We start from the raw sequence: 19,838 nt of genomic DNA on the forward strand, positions 1-19,838 counted from the left end.
AGACGCACACACATTTCCCCTTACTTTTTGGGAGGGAAAAAGTGAGTCTTATAGAGCAAAAAATACGGTAAATTGAGTGGTTAATGTGTATCACAGCCAGCCATTGTGCACATTCACCAGGCCTCATGGAGAACATACACATAATCCTTCAATGAAGAGGGAACTGTGTACATAAACTTGCCTTTGGGCAAAGTACACATCTCAGCTGAATTTTGTATATTATCTGGCCGTTATAGATAATTCCCAACAGGCCTTGGGGAACATGCATATCCTGTTTTGTACACTCTGTGCACATACTCCAGTCAGTCTGCAGAGTCTCCAATAAACGTGCAGTGCAGTCACGCCACGATGGGCTAGAATTTTGTTAATTCACCCAAACAGTATTAAACTTTAGATGCATTATTCATCTTGCAAAGACTCATCTTGCTATCCCCCTATAACTGTTTTCCCTCTCAGTCTGCACTGACCATTCCACCTGGTCATTAATTTTGGAAGAGGTTATCCCTGAATTATGTTTCCTCTCTTTGTCCTTTACATTCATTGTGTTGGTCATATAGGAATTACACTCAACTCATTTCTCTTCTTCTGTATCTCAGGAAACATGTCTTTGCAGCCAGTACAGTGGGCCCTCTAGTTACGTACCGCTCTGGAGACGTAACTTTCAGGTTATGAACGTGGCAAACCCGGAAGCGTATACTTCCAGGTTTCGCCGCGCACGCATGCACAGAAGCGCTCGATCACACCACATGTATGTTGCAGAAGCGGTGCCTCTGCCTACAGACTTTTTGGGTTGTGGACGGACCCTTGGAACAAATTTAATTCGTATCCAGAGGGTCCACTGTACCTGTTTAACCTTTTTTTGCAGTGGTTCCCTATTTGTCAAATGTTCTCCCCAGAGACTCGCCTGAGGCCTTCCTGATCTTTAAACACCAGGCAAAAATTCTTCAACCAGGCCTTGAGCTGATTAACAGCCTATGTCCTTTTAAATGGGGGGGGGTATTGTTGTATTTTGTGTTTTTATTTTGTATTTTTATACTGTGAACCTAATATTGAAACATGGTGGCTGAACCATGTCACCTTGCAGCCCTGTCACCACAGCTAAGTAAGTCCACCAGGACCCACGGATAGAGGGTGGAATCCATGTTCCCCGGGGCTCTCTCAAACCTGGTGCCAGCTCTGAGTGGACTGTATCTACTATTTTAATGACTAATCACCTGGTTTGGAGCTACCCTTGATTCCTTTTGCTTTTACCTGCCTGAATGATTTGGTCTCATCACACAGTTCACTACCTGCTCCGAATCATTTATGAACAAGTTACAGGGGACTCCACTTCTTACATCCATCCATCCATCGTGACAGCTGTCCATTTATGCCTACTCTCTGCTTCCTGTTCTTCAAGCAAGCTTTAAGGGTACAGAGGCATACCTCTTCTAATTCTATCACTGCTCCATTTACTGTGGGAGAGAGGCTTGTTATATTTATTATTATTCATCAATCCACTCACTCAATGCATTTATACTTCCACTCTTCCGCTGAAAAAGATCCCAAAGCAGCTTCTATCATCAAAAATAATGCAAGCCTTCAATTGAAAAGGCAAAACACAAAAGGAAAGTGGGATGGGTAGGGAAGAGGAAACCAAGCAAAGTCATGCACCTCTTTCATGGTTGCAAGGTGGCCGTGATGATTTTTACTATTTGATATATTGTTATTTATTTCTCAGGCTAACTGTTAGGATTCAGCGTTGCTCAGACTGAGAACCTGAGGTCTCCTCAAATAAGGAGCAAGGGCAGCTGGAACCTCCAGCAGATCTCCATACTACCAATGAACCTGAGGAGCTATCCCTGCCCCAGGACTGGAGGTCCTTACCCAGCTGCCTGGGTTCCTAGTCAGTTCTCCAACACCCAAGAAGACCACCGGAACAGGAGCGCAAGCCAGGGAAGATCTTCAGAGTCCCTGCCAAAGCACCTGGCTATCTGCCTGGGAAGAGTACATGCACAAGCACTTTTTGTGGATCAGGGCCTGAGAACTTCGTTGCTTAACTAACAGCTCTTATGACAGCTCCAATCTTCCTGATGTCAGGATGCAGACAATGCCCCAGAAAACGTCATTTGTTTGGTTAAAAGGAGAAATATTTAAGGTATAATGAGAAGGAGAATTTCCTGGACGCCAAGATCCAGGTTCGGGGCAAGTACTTTTAGGTGAGAGCCCCAGCAGAGATTTAAAATCACAATATATGCAGCATAGTAAAGTGTGGAAATTTAGGCAGTTAGTACTTTAAAATATCCCCTTCTAAGTTGCTTCCAAAATTCCCCACTTTCCATAGCACAGAAAGAGACCACACGTTTGGTAAGTTAAAAATTGTTTACTTACAAACTCCTCAGAGGTCAGATTCATGTGCTTTTCCATACAGCAGCAAAAAAAAGACAGGCAGTTTAACTTGGGTTAAAAAATGCCAAGTTTCTAAATTATTTGTACAGAATCACAAAAATAGCTTGTTTAAGCCGCGCATCCAGCTTAGACCTCCTTACTAGTAGGGTTCATATGGTGGAAGTGAGAGAACAAAGAGTTTGGTAGCCCTTCCTCCCAAGGTGAGGGGCAGTGTCCTAGGTAAGCCTGGCAGGACAGCTTACTCTATGGTCTTAACCTCTTAGTGCATTCATTAGTTACGCATGTTGGTTATATGAGGCTGATTTATCCCACAAAACATTGGTATTAACAAATTGTAAACAGCAATAAACCAGGATGAGAGCTATCACTTTATTCCAATAATGTTTTACAAATTTTCTTGGAACTGCTGGTCCATTTTCTTCACGTCTTACACTACAAAAATCTTAACAATTGTTTTCCTCATTCAGAAAAAAAAACTGCCAAAACTTGCTCCAAGAATTAGGCAGACTACATAGTGATAAATCTTTGATGGCATAAACAATAAATGGAGCATAAACAATAAATGGATACCATGTTGTCATGAATAAATCATTTCCCCCCCAATCCCTTGCCTAATTTGATGTGCAGGTTCTTCAGCTAAAATAATGTTCCTTGCTCATTCTATCTACTCTTTAGTGGAAAGTTCCTCCCCATCTTTCCAATGCTTATCCACCTCCATCCTTACTGCAGCCAAGAGCATCCTAATACATTCTTTGTGAAGTAGCTCATTAATAGTGATAACAAGGCTGGGCTCTCAACTTGAGCCCTATCATTTGTCCAGTTCTTTCTGCAATACAGCGGTACCTCCGGTTACAAACGTACAGTAGTACCTCGCTAGACGAATGCCTCGGAAGACGAAAAACTCGCAAGACGAAAGAGTTTTTCGTTTTTTGAGTTGCTTCACAAGACGAATTTCCCTATGGGCTTGCTTCGCAAGACGAAAACGTCTTGCAAGTTTGTTTCCCTTTTCTTAAAACCGCTTGAAGAGGTGCAGTTGCGACTTGACCGTGCTTCGCAAGACGAAAAATTCGCAAGACGAAAAAACTCGCAGAACAAATTAATTTCGTCTTGCGAGGCACCACTGTAATTCATTCCAGAGGTCCATTCTTAAGCTGAAACCGTTCTTAACATGAGGTGCGCTTTCACTAATGGGGCCTCTGCCGGCACGCGACTTCTGCTTGCACCCAGGGGTAAAGTTCACAACAAGGGGCATCTACTTCCGGGTTAGCGGAGCTTGTTACCCAAAGAATTCGTAAGGAGGACGGTACGTAATCCGAGGTTCCACTGTAGTAAAAAATAACCCTACTGATTGTCTTCCACAGCAGGACAGTGTTACTGCATGTAGAAAAAGAAGAAGAAGAAGAAGAAGAAGAAGAAGAAGAAGAAGAAGAAGAAGAGGAGGAGGAGGAGGAGGAGGAGGAGTTTGGATTTGATATCCCGCCTTTCACTCCCTTTAAGGAGTCTCAAAGCGGCTCACATTCTCCTTTCCCTTCCTCCCCCACAACAAACACTCTGTGAGGTGAGTGGGGCTGAGAGACTTCAAGGAAGTGTGACTAGCCCAAGGTCACCCAGCAGCTGCATGTGGAGGAGCGGGGAAGCGAACCCGGTTCACCAGATTACGAGACTACCGCTCTTAACCACTACACCACACTGGCTCTTCTTCTGCCTCTGCATCCTCTTCAGGGATTTGGAGATAGAGAACTATATAATAGCTTTATTTATTTATTTATTAAAAATATTTATTATACTGCTGCATCATAAAGATATACCACAGCTGTTTACAACAGTATAAAAATATGAAACCAAGCGATAAAATCATAAAAAGTTAAAAACACGTAGGTAGCCATCAAAAGAGCCATTTATCTTTCATTACTTTTTAAGAATAAGCAAAAAAAATCCCTTAGTCTTACTACAACTAATTGCAAGAGCTTCATTCTTATACGTAAAGGTTAGAACATTCCTCTAATACATGTTTCAGGCCTAACTGTGTTTGAGAGAAGGACTGCATCGTCCACATACAGGAGTCTGGAGGAATTCTGGCTTCTGCAAATTTTCAGTTTATGACATTCTGGAGAGTTAAATCAGGGAACAAGGGGAGCTAGACTACAACACTAATTCCTCTCGCAGTTGCAACAGAATTTGACAGAGGACCTCCTACACAACATCTGATTTCCATTCTACTTTCCAACTGTAATTGTTCCGTGAGATAAAACAGACTTTTATCAATTGATGCACTCTTTTGGTTGTTCTGCAACCATCCCCTAGGTGAGTGGTTTTCAACCAGTGTGCCGCGGCACCCTGGGGCGTCTTGAATGGTGGTCAGGCACGCCGTGGGCAACAGTGGCCTCTGTCCCTCTTTCCTTCCTTCCCTCCTCTGATGCCCTCTCGTGTCTCTGCCTCCCAAAGGCTTGCACAGCTGTTTTTTTGTAGTGGCCCAGGCTATAAGTTCTCCAGGTGAAAGCAGCCTCTGGGGCTGGCCAGGGGAGCTGAGAGCTGGTTGCCGAGAGCCAGGTGGCCTCAGGGTAAGTAAACAAGTGGGCAAAGATTCTTGAGGAAAGGGGAGAGGAGGCTGAGGGAACCCTCCACAAGGAAGGGTCTCCGCAAAAGAGGTGAGGGGTGGGCAGCTCGGCAGGCAAGGGGAGCTCCTGAGACTCAGAGCACGTTTCTCTCCAGGGGAGCCGCAGAAAGAACGCAGTTGGTCAGGGGAGCTGTGGACTCAAAAAGGTTGACAACTTCTGCCTTGGGTTATCAAATCAAAGGCTGATTTGAGACCTACCATCACTATTATCATCATCAATTTATTAATCACTAATAGGGATGCGGGTGGCGCTGTGGTCTGTGGGAAAATGATTGCTTGTACATAAGAGCATGAGCAGAGTTCTTATTATTGCAGAGTGATTTTACAGCACGAGATATTGCTAAGAGCATGATGAGCACGTGAACACCTCATGCTAGACTAATGATTGGCTCACGTAGCATAACACTCTCCCACAGTGGTCTAAACCACTGAGCCTCTTGGGCTTGCAGATCAGAAGGCCGGCGGTTCGAATCCTTGCGACTGGGTGAGCTCCAGCTATGTCCCAGCTCCTGCCAACCTAGCAGTTTGAAAGCACACCAGTGAAAGTAGATAAACAGGTACCGCTGTGGCGGGAAGGTAAACGGCATTTCCGTGCACTCTGGTTTCCATCACGCTGTTTCGTTGCGGCAGAAGCGATTTAGTCATGCTGGCCACACGACCCAGAAAGCTGTCTGTGGATAAACACCGTCTCCCTCGGCCTGAAAGGGAGATGAGCACCGCAACCTCAGTCACCTTTGACTTTACTTAACCATCCAAAGGTCCTTTACCTTTTACCTGTTAATCACAACAGCTAGTAGTCATCAGAGTTAAGATGTGGGAATTCAAAACTTTCCAGCCTGTGGGTTGCATCCAACATGGCATGCACTAATTTCCACTCACACAATGAAGTTTCCTCTTCTCTCCTTTTACACCCTCAAAATCTTCCCCAGGTGATGGTCCAGCCCTCTGGAGGTGATTTTGAGGCTGCTAGGGAGAGGAGGGATGGGGAAAGTGTCACTCTGAAATCCTAAGTCTCCTGAGATAGCAGAACAGCAGAGATGGATATGACCCTCTGCCAGCATACATTAGAGCGAGAGAGTACAATTAAGCTTTGGCACAGGTAGGGTAGGACACCTGTGCAACTTCCTCACGTAACATCAGAGATTTCACTGGCTTGTTGGCAAAATTGTAGGAATGGGGTATTGCCTAGTAGCTGTATTCTGGGAACCTGCTAATATACCGGCACTAAAGGAATACAATGAATGTACTCCTCAATGGCTACTATTACCTATAATTGTGGGTCCTAAGACTGACATTAAATTTAAAGAATTGCACATCTTTCTCAACGCTGCAGCCCATCCATCAACTGCCCAAATACGGAAAACCTCAACGAACTTGGACAGTAACATTGTGGCATAGAAATATGTCGAAAACAGCAACTCTGGGCAAGATAACCCAACCAACTGAGAACACTAAACGGACTAAAGACACCTGATGCATTTTATGCCACAAGGCAAAGGTTTGTTCCTTAAACAAATCAAGGAAGGGTGGACCTTTCTCCAGCTTGCCTCCACATATGGGCTTCTTGACACAGAAATCTGAAAGTCTCCTTACTTTGTTGTTGATAGTGCTTTGGATTTATATACATGTAACTAACTCCCTATATAGCACAAAAAACATTTTGGACATTAATATGTGAAAATTTGGTATACATCCTGTTTTTTGCTTGTACACCTGGTCCCCGCTTCATGCTTCTTATGTTTTGCTATAGTTTATCTATATATAAAAGCAATAAAAATATTTTTTTCAATAAAAAATGGAATCCAGTTGCTGTGCATCTGTGATATCTTTTTCCTTTCCCTCTCCCCATTCATCTCAAACTATTTCCATTTATCTCTTGTTGTCAGAGCTGCTTGAAGATCCTAGCTCACAGAGGATCACGCTAGCCAGCGATCATTAAGTAAAAGTCTTTATTGAATTACAGTTTCCATTCTCACGCTGCTGCGCGCAAACTCTACGTCTAGTAGCTAGATCGGCGAAGCTCCGTCTGAGTCTCCGCCCCGTGTGCACCAACTTAATATCCTAGCCTTGCTCCACCTTTTCCGCCTGACTGTCCTCCTCTGGGTCCCTCTACCCCCCGGGGCTTCTTCCTTCCGGGATTCTTCTGACGCTGACCCGGACCCTCCTGCCTCCTTGCGCCGGGCTTTAGGACCTGGTTCCCTTTCGGGGCTGCTTACTGCGCCGCCTTCCTCTGCATTTGAACTTGGCGCGCGCGCCCAACCTTCCACTTTCCTCTTAACCGTTTCTTCGCTCCCCGATGGAGGCGTGGCCACTCCTGACTCATGCCCTCCCTCCTGTGGTGAGCTGCTAGCGCTTCCCCCCTGGCTCCCTTTCTCTTCCCTGCTTCCTGGCGGTGACGCTGGTCCCGATTTCCAGCTGCTCCCCCCTGAGTCCCCTCTGGCTCTACCTTCCTGGGGTGCCCCCCTTGACTCCCCCCTTGCCCTGGCCACTGGTGCTCCTTTCTGTGAATCCTCTGATTCACTGGAAAGACTGGGAGATCTCGGGTCGTCGTCATCACTCATCTTTTCTTCTGCCTCCTCCCCTTCGCTCTCTGTCTCCTCCCTTGCCCGTGCCTCTGCTCCTAAACCCCTGACACTTGTGATTTGCTTTCCCCACCTCCTTTCATACCTAACTTCCTTTCCCTCCCCGCATTCATCTCAAACTATTTGTATTCATCTCCTGTGATTTGCTTTCCCCTCCTCATTTCATACCTAACTTCTACCTGGACTGCAAACTGCAGGCTGAAGTTTGGGATGTGAGAATCCTGCCTAGTAACAGCAAGCTTCTATTGTCCCAGACTGGCCAGAAGTACTGCCTAGCAACAGTAGCCCCAACAAGTCCATTGATTACACTGGACAACAAAGTGCCTTTTAAATAAAAATTACAAACACAACTCATGGGTACAAGTACAACCAACTGACCTAAAACAATGACCCATTTCCCCAAAATGCATTGGATTGTATCCAATGTTAAACCTACTCAAAGTAGACCCACCAAAATTAATGACACGACTAGCTTAGGTCCATTAATTTCCACACATCTACTCTTGAGCAGAACCTAGCTGGATACACCCCAAAATAATTGGATAAATCATTCTGGAAAATCCACCCCAGCAAAGTCTATGGAAGAAAAATGCACAATACATGTCATTTAACTAATTCAAAATAACCCATTTCCTCTCTTTTCTACCCCAAGTTCGGCAGAAACCACCTTCATACTTACTGCTTCCACACTGCCGATCTGTTGAACCATCTTCTACCTGACTCCCCTCCTGATTTCTCACTGTAATGGTGGGATGCAATTCAGTTGACTTCACTTAACCATGACTATGGCCCTATAATAAACAGGACGATAAAATAAACATTTCCTATTATTTAATATAATTTTATAGTATGTTATACTTTATACGATTACCAAATAAGTGTTTTCTATTGGGTATGAGGACAACTGTTGGGACTGGAGAAAAGCTCTTCTGAAATAGCTTAGGCTGCTGACTTTCTCTGGCCTGTGTGCTGTAGCTTTTATTGCAGTGAACATAAGAAGCTCAGCTTCTGTGAGAGCTTTGAGCTGATGACAGCATGCAGTTCCCTGGAGAGATCTTTAATCTTCCCTAGCAACTGCCTTTGAGAAAGCAGCACTCTGGTTCTTCACTCGCTTTATCCTTAAAGTATGTTTGGCTCTGCCTCGAGTGCTTTGCTGAGCACATGCATGGGTGCTCAATTCATTCACAGAAGCACCAAAGAAAGGGTGAAACGAACTGCTTCGGGCTTTGTCTGCAGTGAGTGTTTTTGGCAAATCTTCCTCATTGTGCTAGTGCTGAAAAATAGCTTCTCTGATGGAAGCAGCAGTTTAGATGTCATACCTTTGTGTGGACCACTTAATCTGGATCTACTCCAGCACCACTTTTCTGCGGAGGAAATGCAGTGTGCAGACTTGGGGGTGGCGGTGGGGACAGAACACACAATTCCCCTGTCAGCAGAGTGTATTTTGTAAACAAGGGCTCTGGTTTCTGTCTGACCTTTATATTTAATTCTTACTTCACAACAGTGGTGCAACCTAATTTATTGGAGCCACACACCCCCCAAGACATTTTGCTGCCTGAGCGGCTACGCTGCACCATCTGATGACTAGAAGACCGCAGGATATCTTGCAACGTCACAGATGGTGCTAACATGAATCTCTTGGATCTCAAATGGGGACATCTGTAGAATTCTGAGGCAGGATATTTTAAAAGGTGGTCCCAGCATCTTCCGGCAAGGATCCCACCACCCTCTTTCACCCTGTGCATTTTTTGAGTCCATTGTTCACACTTTATTTATTTACATGCTGCTTACTTGCCAAAGTGGCTTCTAAGCAGTTGTCCGCTGAATCAGGCAGTGACCCAGATACTTGACTGTCCCGTTTGAGAAAAAGCAATGAATCCAAAATACAGACAACCAGTTCACAGAGGGTGCCTCCAACTTGCCTTTGAGTTGCTCTTCTGAAAAAGGAGTATTATCATGATAGAAACAAGAACAATTCCCTGTGTTTTAAGATTCTTCGAAGTGGCCCTCTACGTTGACAACAGAAAGGGGGATGACAATGTAAGAAGGGAAGAACAAGAGAGATGGGAGGAGCAAGATTCCTCTGTGAATTCCACCCCAAAAAAGGAGTTCTCAACCCCCTTTCATTTCTTGTGGGAACAGGGAAACTGTCTGGGTCAAGGTGCTATTCCAATTACAGGCCTCCAAGTCAGCCCAAGGCTTAAGCAGATCATTCCAGAGGAAGGATAATAAATGCTTACTCTGAAAAGAATCATAAGCATTGGATGTGCGGGAAATCCCACCCATTCATCAGAATCAATTTGTCAGAGTTTCCCACCCTGACTGTTCAAGCCACAGGAACAAGCGGTGACAACAGCTTGGGCAGGAGGGCCATCTTCAGTGAAGTAAATATATCCAAGAGGAAGAGGTTGAGTTTGGACCAAGACTTAGTGTCTTTTTCAATTTTCCTTTAAAAATGGGTGGGGGCAGGTCAATTCAGGATAAAGGTCCACACACACACCCTAATTTTTCTACACTGACATCCCAGTAATTGAGAAATTTAAAGAACAGATAGATACAGATGTTAGGGGATTATATTGATTAAGATTCTGATTTAGAGAAATTGTTATTATGACCACCCAGTGTTCCAACCTGATATAAGGTGTGCATAATCCTGAGGGGCCACTTTGAAGGATCTGGCACCAGGGCAGCCATCCAATCCATGAGCAGACTGGAGAGGCGATCCTGAGTCCCCCAGCCATCTCTTAATCATTGGGCCAGGGTTTCAAGGAAAGAAGAAATAAGGGGAGGGGAGAGGGGAGAGGGCAACCTCATCTGGTACCCCTACACAAAGTTATTGCTTCATAATCTGTGTCATTCATGAAGACTATAGTCTGTCAAGATCTACAGTTTGTCAGTAACCTGTTCCGATTTAAGCAGCTTCTTGCTGAACCCAGTTATAATAATGCGAGCAAGGAAGCAGACATTTAATCATGTTTGAAGAACTGATAATGAACATCACACAAAACCCCAGGGGTTTGTCTCTGAAAGTTATAGAATACAGTATGGTTGAAAGAGAATCAAAAGATTGTGACAGCAAACAGGATTATCTGGGTGAGCTTGGGAATTGCTGGATCAGATGAGCAGGTGGGGAAAATAGATTCATAGATGTAGATCATACGTGTGGGGTAATTAATAAAAGAATTGTCTGGATCCCTAGATCTAAAGCGTGGGGCTAAACATGCTCTCCAGCAACAGACAGCCCCCAGCAGAGATTTAAAAGTCACAAGCAGCAGCATATTGTGGGAATATAGGCTGTTAAACCTTTTAAACTTCTTGTTCTGAGTCACTACCAGAGCTTCCCCATTTCTACCCCTCTTCACTGAACAGACCACACACCTTGGGAAGTTTTAAAATGCTTTACTTACAAAGTTCCAAAAGTCAGGTTCATGCATTTATCCATGCAGCAGCATATAAACACAGGCAAAAATATTGGGGTACAAAATATAGTGAAACAGCTCTAAGCACATGGTCTGAACTAATAGCGGGCAAGTTCAGGCTCAGGCACAAACTTTATCTGAGAGTTCACATGGTGAAAGAGAATGACCAAAGCAGGAAATTTAACTCCCTTCCTTCTAGGTGAGGGGCATGACCTAGCTGTGTCTAGCAATACAACTCTGTGGTCTTAATTGCTTTTTGCATTAACTAGCATTACACATGCTATAGCTACATGAGACAGCAATTTCCCACAGAACAGTGTTTGAAACTATGGAAGAAGAAGCTGGAGAAGTCACAGAGAAGACTCTATCAAAGGTGACACCTCACATGTTTTAATGCTGTCAAACATTATGGGCAAGTACATATACAATCACCTAATTTAAGTTGGGCTGCTGACAAGAAGCCCCCAGAGTCTCACAGAGTTGTGGAGAATCGTGGGGATCAGGAATGGGGTGACCTGTTTGTGAAATACAATGTCTGGCTCTTTGTTACTTGGACTATTGTGGCTTTTGGGGGGAGGCAGTGTGTGTCCAGTACAGTTTAGGCCTTTAAAGAAGACCATCAGCACTTTGAACTGGGCCCACAAACTGGTGACCAAGGCAGTTCTGTATCATAGTCTCTGGATGGCAACCACCAACAGCTTTAGTGCTGAATTCCGAACACTTTTCAGAGATCAGATAAACTGCATGGCAGTAATATGACCTTAAGGTTACCAAAGTGACCCAGTTTACCTTCAGCTACTTTCTCACAGAAATATCAGTATGCTGTAACCTCAGCTCAAGTATTAACAGCAGGAGGGCTTTATAATTAAAAGCTTCACTCATGCTCAAAACATAACCATCTTAAGCCTAAGTGTGTTTTCATGCGGCTTAGGAAACTCCTCTCATATTTTGTTTGTGTGTGTGTGTGTGTGTGTGTGTGTGAGAGAGAGAGAGAGAGAGAGAGAGAGAGAGAGAGAGAGAGAGAGAGGTCTGAAATCTTCTAATATTTGAGTTTGGACAGGAAAATAAATTTAGACTGTGAACTAGTTTGCTTTATATTTTCATTAGGGGCTGTTTTACATTTGCAGTAGAAGGAGAAAAACTGAAAGCCCTAGAGGATTTGTCCAGTAACAACTTACCTCTGCCTTTGGCAGAGTCACAATTCCTGGACAGCCAGGACAACAAAAGCTTTGGTGAAGATGCAAAGGCCACCCTATGTATCTCTACTCTATCTTTCTGTTGAGGTGTATCTGTGCTTTGTTGGTTTTCAGTAACCGCCCACAAGACCTTGGTCAATGGGTGGTCTATAAACAGCAGAAACAAAAAAATTAAAGCTGATTTAACTCTCAAATGTGAAAATATTGCAAGCAGTGCAATTATTTGAATGATTCTCCCTTTCTTGTTCCAACAGGCTTTGGGGAACTGATGGCTTTTAATGAAAGAGCTGGTGCTGTGCTGTCTTTACTGTGATTATCTGTATGGTTTTAATGTATTTTGATCTATCTACATAATATATACTTTTAATTCTGACAATGCTTAATTGTTTTTTAATTGTTGTTTTTTTCTTTGTTTTTAGCTCTTCTTTTATCTATCAGCTGCCTGGAGTCCCTGTCAGGGAAAAAGGTGGGGTATAAATATATAAATATATATATTACTACTACTATGGCGACATTTCCTTTTACGGTATAATGCATCTAGTTGCGAGCCCATTCCTTGTCTTACCCCTGTTACATTTCCTCATTGTTGCTTGGGCTTAATTTGTGTCAGGGCTCGGCATGGATTTCCAGTATCAGCGCTCAGCCCTATAAAAGACAAAGTAAGTAAAAAGAAAAGGGGTGGTAATCAAGGCTGCAACATTTAATTAATTAATGATTTAGAGTAATCATTTAAAAAAAAATCATTGACTCAAAAAGTGTCCCTGTTAAGGGAAATATAGATTTTGCAACACAACTATATATATAAGAACCGCAGGTGGCATATACTGTCACAAAAGAGTTACAGGTAGGTAGCCGTGTTGGTCTGCCATAGTCAAAATAAAAAAATTCCTTCCTGTAGCACCTTAAAGACCAACTAAGTTAGTTCTTGGTATGAGCTTTCGTGTGCATGCACACTTCTTCAGATACACTGAAACAGAAGTTGCCAGATCCTTCTATATAGTGAGAAGGTGGGGAGGGGTATTACTCAGAAGGGTGGTGGGAATGGGAGATTGGCAGATAGCTGAGATGAGCCTGTTGACGACTCTCCTCACAAAAGAGGCATTCTCATTCTACTCTCACACAGAAGGAATGCCTCATAGGAAGACACATGCAGGCATCATCTAAAAACAAAGAGAACATGCTTCTTGGTTCAAAATTGTTTTGACCATATGTATATTTAGGTGACAAGGGGCGCGGGTGGCGCTGTGGGTTAAACCACAGAGCCTAGGACTTGTCGATCAGAAGGTTGGCAGTTCAAATCCCCGTGACGGGGTGAGCTCCTGTTGCTCGGTCCCTGCTCCTGCCAACCTAGCAGTTTGAAAGGACGTCAAAGTGCAAGTAGATAAATAGTGGGAAGATAAATGGTGGGAAGGTAAACGGCGTTTCCGTGCGCTGCTCTGGTTCGCCAGAAGCGGCTTAGTCATGCTGCCCACATGACCCGGAAGCTGTACGCCGGCTCCCTTGGCCAGTAAAGTGAGACGAGCGCCACAACCCCAGAGTCGATCACGACTGGACCTAATGGTCAGGGGTCCCCTTTACCTTTATATTTAGGTGACAGCTCAATTACAATGTCTTTAATCAGACTGCAGTAATAGGCTTAATGAGAGAAAGTGCAGTTGAAGCCTGCTCCATGTGCCTTCATCCCCAAGACTCCTCACTGCCCTATTCTCTGTAGTTTCAGGATTCAGGGATGGAGGATGGATGGCGGCAAACAGATTGAGATTGAATCCTGACAAGACAGAAGTACTGTTTCTGGGGGACAGGAGGCGGGCAGGTGTGGGGGATTCACTGTTCCTGAATGGGGTAACCGTGCCCCTGAAGGACCAGGTGCGCAGCCTGGGAGTCATTTTGGACTCACAGCTGTCCATGGAGGCACAGGTTAAATCCGTGTCCAGGGCAGCTGTGTACCAGCTCCATCTGGTACGTAGGCTGAGACCCTATCTACCTGCGGACTGCCTCGCCAGAGTGGTGCATGCTCTGGTTATCTCCCGCTTGGACTACTGCAATGCGCTCTACGTGGGGCTACCTTTGAAGGTGACCCGGAAACTACAACTAATCCAGAATGCAGCAGCCAGACTGGTGACTGGGAGCGGCCGCCGAGACCATATAACACCAGTCTTGAAAGACCTACATTGGCTCCCAGTATGTTTCCAAGCACAATTCAAAGTGTTGGTGCTGACCTTTAAAGCCCTAAACGGCCTCGGTCCAGTATACCTGAAGGAGCGTCTCCACCTCCATCGTTCTACCCGGACACTGAGGTCCAGCGCTGAGGGCCTTCTGGCGGTTCCCTCACTGCGAGAAGCCAAGTTACAGGGAACCAGGCAGAGGGCCTTCTCGGTAGTGGTGCCCTCCCTGTGGAACGCCCTCCCATCAGATGTCAAAGAGAACAACAACTACCAGACTTTTAGAAGACATCTAAAGGCAGCCCTGTTTAGGGAAGCTTTTAATGTTTGATGTATCATAGTATTTTAATATTCTTTTGGAAGCCGCCCAGAGTGGCTGGGGAAACCCAGCCAGATGGGCGGGGTATAAATAATATATTATTATTATTATTATTATTATTATTATTATTATTATTATTATTATTGCCAGTCAGTGTTCATACAGTAACGTGGACAACCTGTTTGCTTTTCTCTCCCATCAACTGGGCACTGATTTATCCTCCAGAAGTCATGTTTGCTTCGTAGGATAAAGTCAACTTACAGAACACACACATACACACCTGCAACAGTCCCTATCTGTGGTTTATGTTTTCTCTTGTGCAAAGCCCAATTACTTCCCTGATCCGATTACATTTTTAACAGTGGGCCTGTGCTGATCAGTCGGACAATGAAAGAAGGCTTTCTGCAGACAAGGCTGGGGTTTCTCAAGATTTAGCAGTTACCCAGGTATGAAGAAAAAAATTAACTGTAAGAGAGAGAGCGGCCACCAACCAAGGGCTGCAAATGTGCAAAGACTTTCCAGCTAGAAACTTGGGGGGGGGGGGACCTGACGAAAGCTACATGGGGCAGAATTTGGCTGGGGAGGAGGGTTATCCAGTTTTCTGAACCAGATTCAGAAAAAAAAACACAAACAAGGGAGAGTATTTGCACAAGAGCATTTTTTTTAAATTTTCTTCCTGCCCTCCATTAAAAAGGAACTTTCTTAGCATGGAAAAGGAGGAGATATACCCCCAAACTCTCCAAAACAGTATAGTTAGAGGAAGTTAACCACAGAGAAAGAGAAAACATTATTCAGAAGGGGTCTTGCAGAGCGACTGGCTATGCTGAAAACAGAAACCTCCTTGTAAAGCACTAAAGTTCTGAGCCAATCACAGGGAGATTCCCTGCTCTTCCCCCTCCACCAAAGTTGTACAATGGGTTGGCACCCAAGTTAGGCACCCACACCTACTTAATGCCCAGGGGGCGTGGGGGTGTTTGAACTGCCCCTGCCCCCCTGCACAGGACTGCTCAAGGTTAGGCCAGCCCACCCTTATTGCAGTCCCAGGCCCCTTCGCTCACTCATCACGTTGAAGGAGAACGGCCCCCTCCCACATGACTTCTCCTAGCCCTCCAACTTGCCTTTCATTCAGAGTGCGGCTGGCAATCAGCGACAGAAGTTGTGGGGAATGGTCTCTCTTCTGGGCCTGCAGGAAAAACAGCTGAAGATTAATCCCCACACACCAAGGAAGCTTCCAGACATGGCACCCCTGGAGGAAATGAACGCTTTGCATTTACTGCAGCTACTATGATGTCCAGCAGTAGAGGGCAGCATGGAGTCACTGGCCCCGGAGCCACCAAGGAACAAATGCGGGGGGGGGGGGGGAGAGTGTGTAGTGTGCCCATCTGGAAAATGGCAACAATATTCCATTTGACATGGTGATAAAAAAGAACCACCACCCCCCCCCCAAAAAAAAAAAAAAACCACCGCAAAGAATTACAGCTTTTGCTCCACTGGCTCATGGAACTTATCTGGTCATCTGTCTGATCAGAAGATTGCTTTTAAATAAATGAAAGGAAAGCATGCCTGCATCTGCGGAAAGCCTTACACCATGGCATGAGCAAACAGGGGAAGCCACCCATTTGCAACTTTTATCAGCTGCAAGGGGTCTCAAAAGCAAACATCCCTGCTGGAATCTTATGGAATGTAACGAGGATCCCTGTGATGCATATGAACTTATGCATATGCACTGCAGCAACCCCAGTGCAACTGGACCCTACATTTTTAAATGCATACATGTGCATATTTCACTATTAGCACGTTAAAGGTGTATTCACACGTTTTGCTTTTCTCCTCCAGGGCTGTCAGTACCAGGATATGGGAAGACTGTTTGGTTTGCAGCAAGGACCGGAGAAAAACCATTCAGTCACTTACAACAAGTAAACAAGTCCCACTGAACTAGTGAGGACTTACTTTCAAGTAAATACCGCATAGAATGCTGCCCTAGAGCTACAATACTGTACACACTTACCTGAGAGCAAATCCAATAGAGGTCAGTGGGGCTTACTTCCGAGTAAACACAGGTAGGGTCGGGCTGCAATTCTACGGGTATTTATTAGGGAGCCAATCCCCTGTGACTTCAGGGAAGCTTTCTTCTGCGTGCACGTGCACGGCACATCCTCATGTGCGCCCCCGCGTCTCCACCGATCGCGGATCTGCCGTTCCAGCGCTGCCCCCAGATGCGCCCGAGCAAGTGCCCGGAGGGGGCCGGGGCGCCGGCCACTGCCAGGAGGTTGCTTGGTCCCGCCGCTCCGGCTTTCTGGACTCGGCGGCTTCGCTGCAAGTCCCTTTTCCTTGGCGAGAGGGCAGCGGCCCCCTCCGGACAACGCGCGGCACCCAGCTTCGCGGCTCCGGGCGGAGTCCCCGCCCCGGCAGGGAGATCCCCGTCCGCTCGCCATTGCGTCAGGCTGGCCCGGGGCAGCCCCGGCGTCTCCGCCTCCCCCGCCCGCCCGCGCGGGGAATCCCTGCTCCGGCTCTCGCCCCGGGGGCAGAGGCTCCGGCTCGGCATTTTCCTCTCCCCGCCCCGGAAAAGCGGCGGCGGCGGAGGCGCCGTGCTATAAATACTTCCCGCCCGCGCTATCTTTGGCTCGCCCGGCGCTCCCGAAATAGCTCTCCCTTGCGCGCGGGCGGAGCAGCGGGGGCCAAGCCGGAGCGCAGCCGCCAGCCGCCCGCCGCCTCGGGACCCGCCCGGCGCGCCCCCGGCCCCGCCGCGCGCAACCGGCTCCGCGGGGGCTAAATTTAGCCTGGCCGCTTGCGTCAATCACGCGCCTTCCTCTGCGTCAAGCCTCCTCGGCCCCGCCCCGCCTGGCCGGCAGCCCGCCGCGTCCGGGGCTGGGATTGGGCGCGGGGTCACGAGGGCCGGGGCCGCGCGCTGACGTCCCCGCGCCCATTGGCTCCCGGACGGGGCTCCCTCGGTGGACGGGGAGGGGGGGGCCGGGGCGAGGGCTGCGCGCTGGCCAGTTCCCTCTCCGTCTCTGCGCTGCACCACGGAGCTGCTTTGCCGGGCGAAGCAGCGGAGAAACAGGTGCGCACGGAAGTGCCCGGGCAGATGGGCACAGCATGGTCCTGTGCGAGGTGGCCGGGGGGACAACCCCCACTCACACGTTCAAGCAACGAGGCTTAACCCGCCTAAACAATGCCCGGGGGGGGGGGGAGTCGCGCAGACCAAGTATTCTCGCCGCGCGCAAAAGACTTTTCCCAGCGCCTCTCGCCTTCCCCGCCTCGGGTCCACGCTCTCTCCCGCAACCTGCAGGAATACTTTCCCGGGAAAGGAAGGCGCGTGTGGACGCGTGTGCCAGGCTCGAGTCTCCTCCGGGATCCCGCCGGGTTTCCTGCTCCTCCGCAGCAGCGGAGCCAGTCTGTCCGGGCGGAGCAAAAGGGAAAGTGTCCGTCCTCCTTTCACCTGGCCGGGCATTCTGGACGCTCTCCGCCGTCTCGCTCGCTTCGCGCAGAAGTCCGCGCCTCCTTCTCCGCGGTCCTGTCACCGGGACCGTGGGAGTTGGAGAAGCGGCCAGGGCCACGTTGGCCTGAGCAAAAGCAAAGGCAAGGGGCCCGGCGCAAGGAAGACATCAGCTGGACGTTGCAGCAAAAATGATGGGGCGGCTAAAGGGGCCCCAGGGAATATTGTTGGAGCCCGGAAGGTCGCCCAGCAATTAAGGGAGCTCCTCCGAGCTCGTTCTTGCCCTTCCACTATCTATATCTAGACCAGTGTTTCCCAACCACTGTTCCGCGGCACACTAGTGTGCCGCGAGATGTTGCCTGGTGTGCCGCGAGATGTTGCCTGGAGGGAGGCGGGCGAGTCGGGCGGCGAGAGGCGGGGCGGCGAGGAGAGGCCGCCCAGCGCGGGGCTCTCGCCGTCTGCCTGTCTGGCTGCCTGCGAGCTCGGCGGGCAGCGCCTCCGTCCGCAGCGCCCGCCTCGCGGCTCTCATTCCCTGCCAAAGCTCACCCAGCCAAGCCGCGCTCTCCTTCCTGCCTCGCTTTGCTGCCTCCTCCCCCCCCACCCCCAAAGCTTGGAGGTTCCCCGGCAAGGGGGAGGGAAAAAAATTGAAACTTACACTTTCGTGCGTCCCTCCCGGCGTGACGCTGCGCGCTGACGTCACGGGGCTGTAATGGTGGTGTGCCTCGAGATTTTTTTCATCAAACAAGTGTGCCTTTGCCCAAAAAAGGTTGGGAAACACTGATCTAGACAGTACCTGGCCCTGCATACCTGAAGGAGCGTCCGCAACCCCGTCATTCAGCCCGGACACTGAGGGCCTTGTGGCGGTTCCCTGCATGCCATAAGTGAAGCAACAGGGAACCAGGCAGAGGGCCTTCTCGGTGGTGGCCCCCTCCCTGTGCAACGCCCTCCCGTCAGATGTCAAAGAGCTAAATGCCTACACAACTTTTAGAAGAAGGCAGCCTTATGGTGTTTTTAATATTTTGTTGATGTCAGAGGGGCAGGTACAAACAATAAAAATTATTATTATTATTACACTTGGAAGTGCAATAACGAGCGCTCCCCCCGTGCAAAATATACACATATACACACGTCAGGGGATATAAAATATTGGGGGCCTTAGGTAAACCCCACAACCACAAGGCGCGCACACATATTTGAATTGCAATGCAGTACCTTTGAGTACGGTGTGGCCCTCTCAAATATGACACAAACATGCACACCATTAAAAAAAATCTGTATGTATAATATTTCGGAGCCACAGATCTCGATGGTGCGTCTCTGCGTGTACATACACGAGCTGATCTGGTTCTGGCACTTCCAGCCAGCCATTGTCTTCCACGTCCTCGGACCCCCTGAGCGCCGTTGCCCCGCGAAGACGGCTCCGTCTTGGCCCCGAGCCGCGCGCCCCTTCTCGGCCCGCCGCTCTCCTCCTCGGGGCTCCTCCGGCCCCAGAGCCGGGTCGCCCGCACACGTGTGTGCGCGTCCCCACGCCGCGCGCGGGGGGGGGGCGGGGGTCAGGCGCGTCAGGCTCCCATGGCGTCACGATTGACGTCTCGCATTCCAGCCGCTGTATGAAGAGGCCGCTAGGGCTCCTCTCGCATAAATGACGCGCGGCGCGCAGGGAGAGCGGCGAGAGGGAGAGGTGGCGCGCGCGCTGCGGAGCCCGAGCCGGAGCCGGAG

The 19,838-nt window shown here is 47.9% G+C and overlaps 1 protein-coding gene and 1 long non-coding RNA gene across 17 annotated transcripts in view; one reads left to right on the forward strand and one right to left on the reverse strand.

The window, feature by feature from the left end:
• The window catches only part of LOC308571350 (uncharacterized protein), a 127,677-nt gene extending 110,993 nt beyond the window's left edge, over window positions 1–16,684 (forward strand). Inside the window, exons 3-5 of one of the 2 annotated variants that reach the window (XM_081167001.1) lie at window positions 12,622–12,668; window positions 15,046–15,129; window positions 16,520–16,684. In XM_081167001.1, the coding sequence (XP_081023127.1) occupies window positions 12,622–12,668; window positions 15,046–15,129; window positions 16,520–16,603 (215 nt within the window). In that variant the 3' untranslated portion in view covers window positions 16,604–16,684. Of the gene's footprint in view, window positions 1–12,621; window positions 12,669–15,045; window positions 15,227–16,519 lie in introns of those variants that run through there. The other variant, XR_014001303.1, reaches the window with a different exon arrangement.
• Window positions 1–17,352, reverse strand: part of LOC308571358 — an 80,711-nt gene extending 63,359 nt beyond the window's left edge. For 4 of the 15 annotated variants that reach the window (XR_014001311.1, XR_014001313.1, XR_014001314.1 and 1 more), the window contains exons 1-3: window positions 16,692–17,352; window positions 9,379–12,847; window positions 8,267–8,378 (exon numbers count right to left, since the gene is read on the reverse strand). This is a non-coding gene — a long non-coding RNA (uncharacterized lncRNA). Of the gene's footprint in view, window positions 1–1,251; window positions 1,455–5,562; window positions 5,704–6,502; window positions 6,761–8,266; window positions 8,379–9,378; window positions 12,848–15,350; window positions 15,867–16,691 lie in introns of those variants that run through there. The other 11 variants (XR_014001318.1, XR_014001319.1, XR_014001320.1 and 8 more) reach the window with 11 other exon arrangements.
• Window positions 17,353–19,838: the final 2,486 nt, after the last annotated feature.

This window comes from Podarcis bocagei, assembly GCF_964188305.1.
Source record: "Podarcis bocagei genome assembly, chromosome: 13".
NCBI classification, from domain to species: domain Eukaryota; kingdom Metazoa; phylum Chordata; class Lepidosauria; order Squamata; family Lacertidae; genus Podarcis; species Podarcis bocagei.